This window comes from Contarinia nasturtii, unplaced genomic scaffold, assembly GCF_009176525.2.
Source record: "Contarinia nasturtii isolate CC-2019 unplaced genomic scaffold, AAFC_CNas_1.1 Cnas_scaffold_641, whole genome shotgun sequence".
Lineage (NCBI taxonomy): Eukaryota > Metazoa > Arthropoda > Insecta > Diptera > Cecidomyiidae > Contarinia > Contarinia nasturtii.
Genome location: NW_022197992.1, coordinates 1 through 1,541, shown reverse-complemented (window position 1 = coordinate 1,541; position 1,541 = coordinate 1). Strand labels below are relative to the sequence as shown.

Here is a 1,541-nt window from a genome sequence, read left to right as displayed (position 1 = left end):
CAATTTTTATGAATCGAGCAGCAGTAAAAATGGCCAACATGGATGCATTGTGCGATTTTATGTTTACAAATCCAGTCGACGAAAAAGGAATTCCACTTGTGAAAGAGGATGAACTGTTGTATTTTGCCGATGTTTGTGCTGGTCCAGGAGGTTTTTCCGAATACGGTAAGTTATACTAAATATAAAAATTTATTTATAAATTTTTATCATTTCTCATTTTTTTAATGGATGTTTTTTTTTTTTTTTTTTTTTTTTGCAGTTCTATGGCGCAAACAATGGGAAGCAAAAGGATTTGGTTTTACATTGAAAAGTGAGAATGACTTTAAGCTTGATAAATTTTTGGCCGGCAATCCAGAAACATTTGATACGTATTACGGTGTGAAAGGCGATGGAAACGTGTATGATCCAGAGAACATTGAATCATTCACGGATTATGTACGGAAACAAACGCCGGTGGGTGTTCATTTAATGATGAGCGATGGTGGTTTTTCGGTCGAAGGCCAGGAGAACGTACAAGAAATCCTATCGAAACAATTGTACGTATGTCAATGCCTAACAGCACTGTCAATCGTCCGCGATGATGGCCATTTTGTGACAAAAGTTTTCGATTTATTCACATCATTCAGCGTGGGACTCATTTATCTCATGTATAAATGCTTTAAAAAGATCAGCATCATTAAGCCAAACACAAGTCGGCCAGCCAATTCCGAGCGATATTTAGTGTGCAAGTGGAAAAAGCCCAACACAGATGCCATTCGACGCTATTTATTCAAAGTCAATATGCATCTCTTCCAAAATCAAAATACAAATTCAGATATCGCTGAATTGGTGCCATTTGAGGTGATAAAAAAAGATGAAATATTTTACAATTACATTTGCCAGAGCAACAACATAATTGGCAAAAATCAAGTGATTTCTTTGCACAAGATTGCCCATTTCAGTGAACACACCAATTTACGCGAGTCACAGCAACAACAACAATGCAAAAATGATTCATTATCCCTTTGGAAACTACCGAATGTACCGAATGTACCGAATAAAATGCGAAAAGCGCCCATAAAACCATCAACAGATCAAATCATAAAAGCTCTCATGGGTAATTGGTATCCGGAAAGACGATCCTTGTTGGAATCAGTTGAAAGAACCCTAACACTTGAAACAAATTTCCACGGCACATTTTTCGATAAATCGGACTGGGCATTCGTTCCGATCGATGTGGTCGAAAATAGCTGCAAAACGATACGAACATTCTTCATGAGCAAGGGCAATTCGGATGTATTTAAATACACGAAAAATGGTTCATGGGAACGGTTGACGGAAATAGTCGTCGAAATTACACCGAATACATTGTTCTATGGCGAAATCGTCAAGGAGTTGAAAGGAGAGAGTAAAGGTCAAACGCATACCTATGCAATGCATATAATTGATGGTATCGTTCTCGGTGGCAAGGACATTCGCAATTTAGGACTGCAGAAGCGGAATCGTCTGTGCCATCAATTTGCCGAATCATTAAATAAACCACAGAAAGAGATCACTATAGT

General features: G+C 37.9%; 1 protein-coding gene across 1 annotated transcript; it reads left to right on the top strand.

Annotated features, from left to right (window-relative positions):
* Positions 1-5: 5 nt before the first annotated feature.
* Positions 6-1,537, top strand: LOC116340373 (cap-specific mRNA (nucleoside-2'-O-)-methyltransferase 1-like; the record flags this gene model as incomplete). Its single annotated transcript, XM_031766844.1, has 2 exons — positions 6-165; positions 260-1,537. Coding segments are annotated over 2 exons (1,438 nt in total), but the record flags the coding sequence as incomplete, so codon positions are not given.
* Positions 1,538-1,541: the final 4 nt, after the last annotated feature.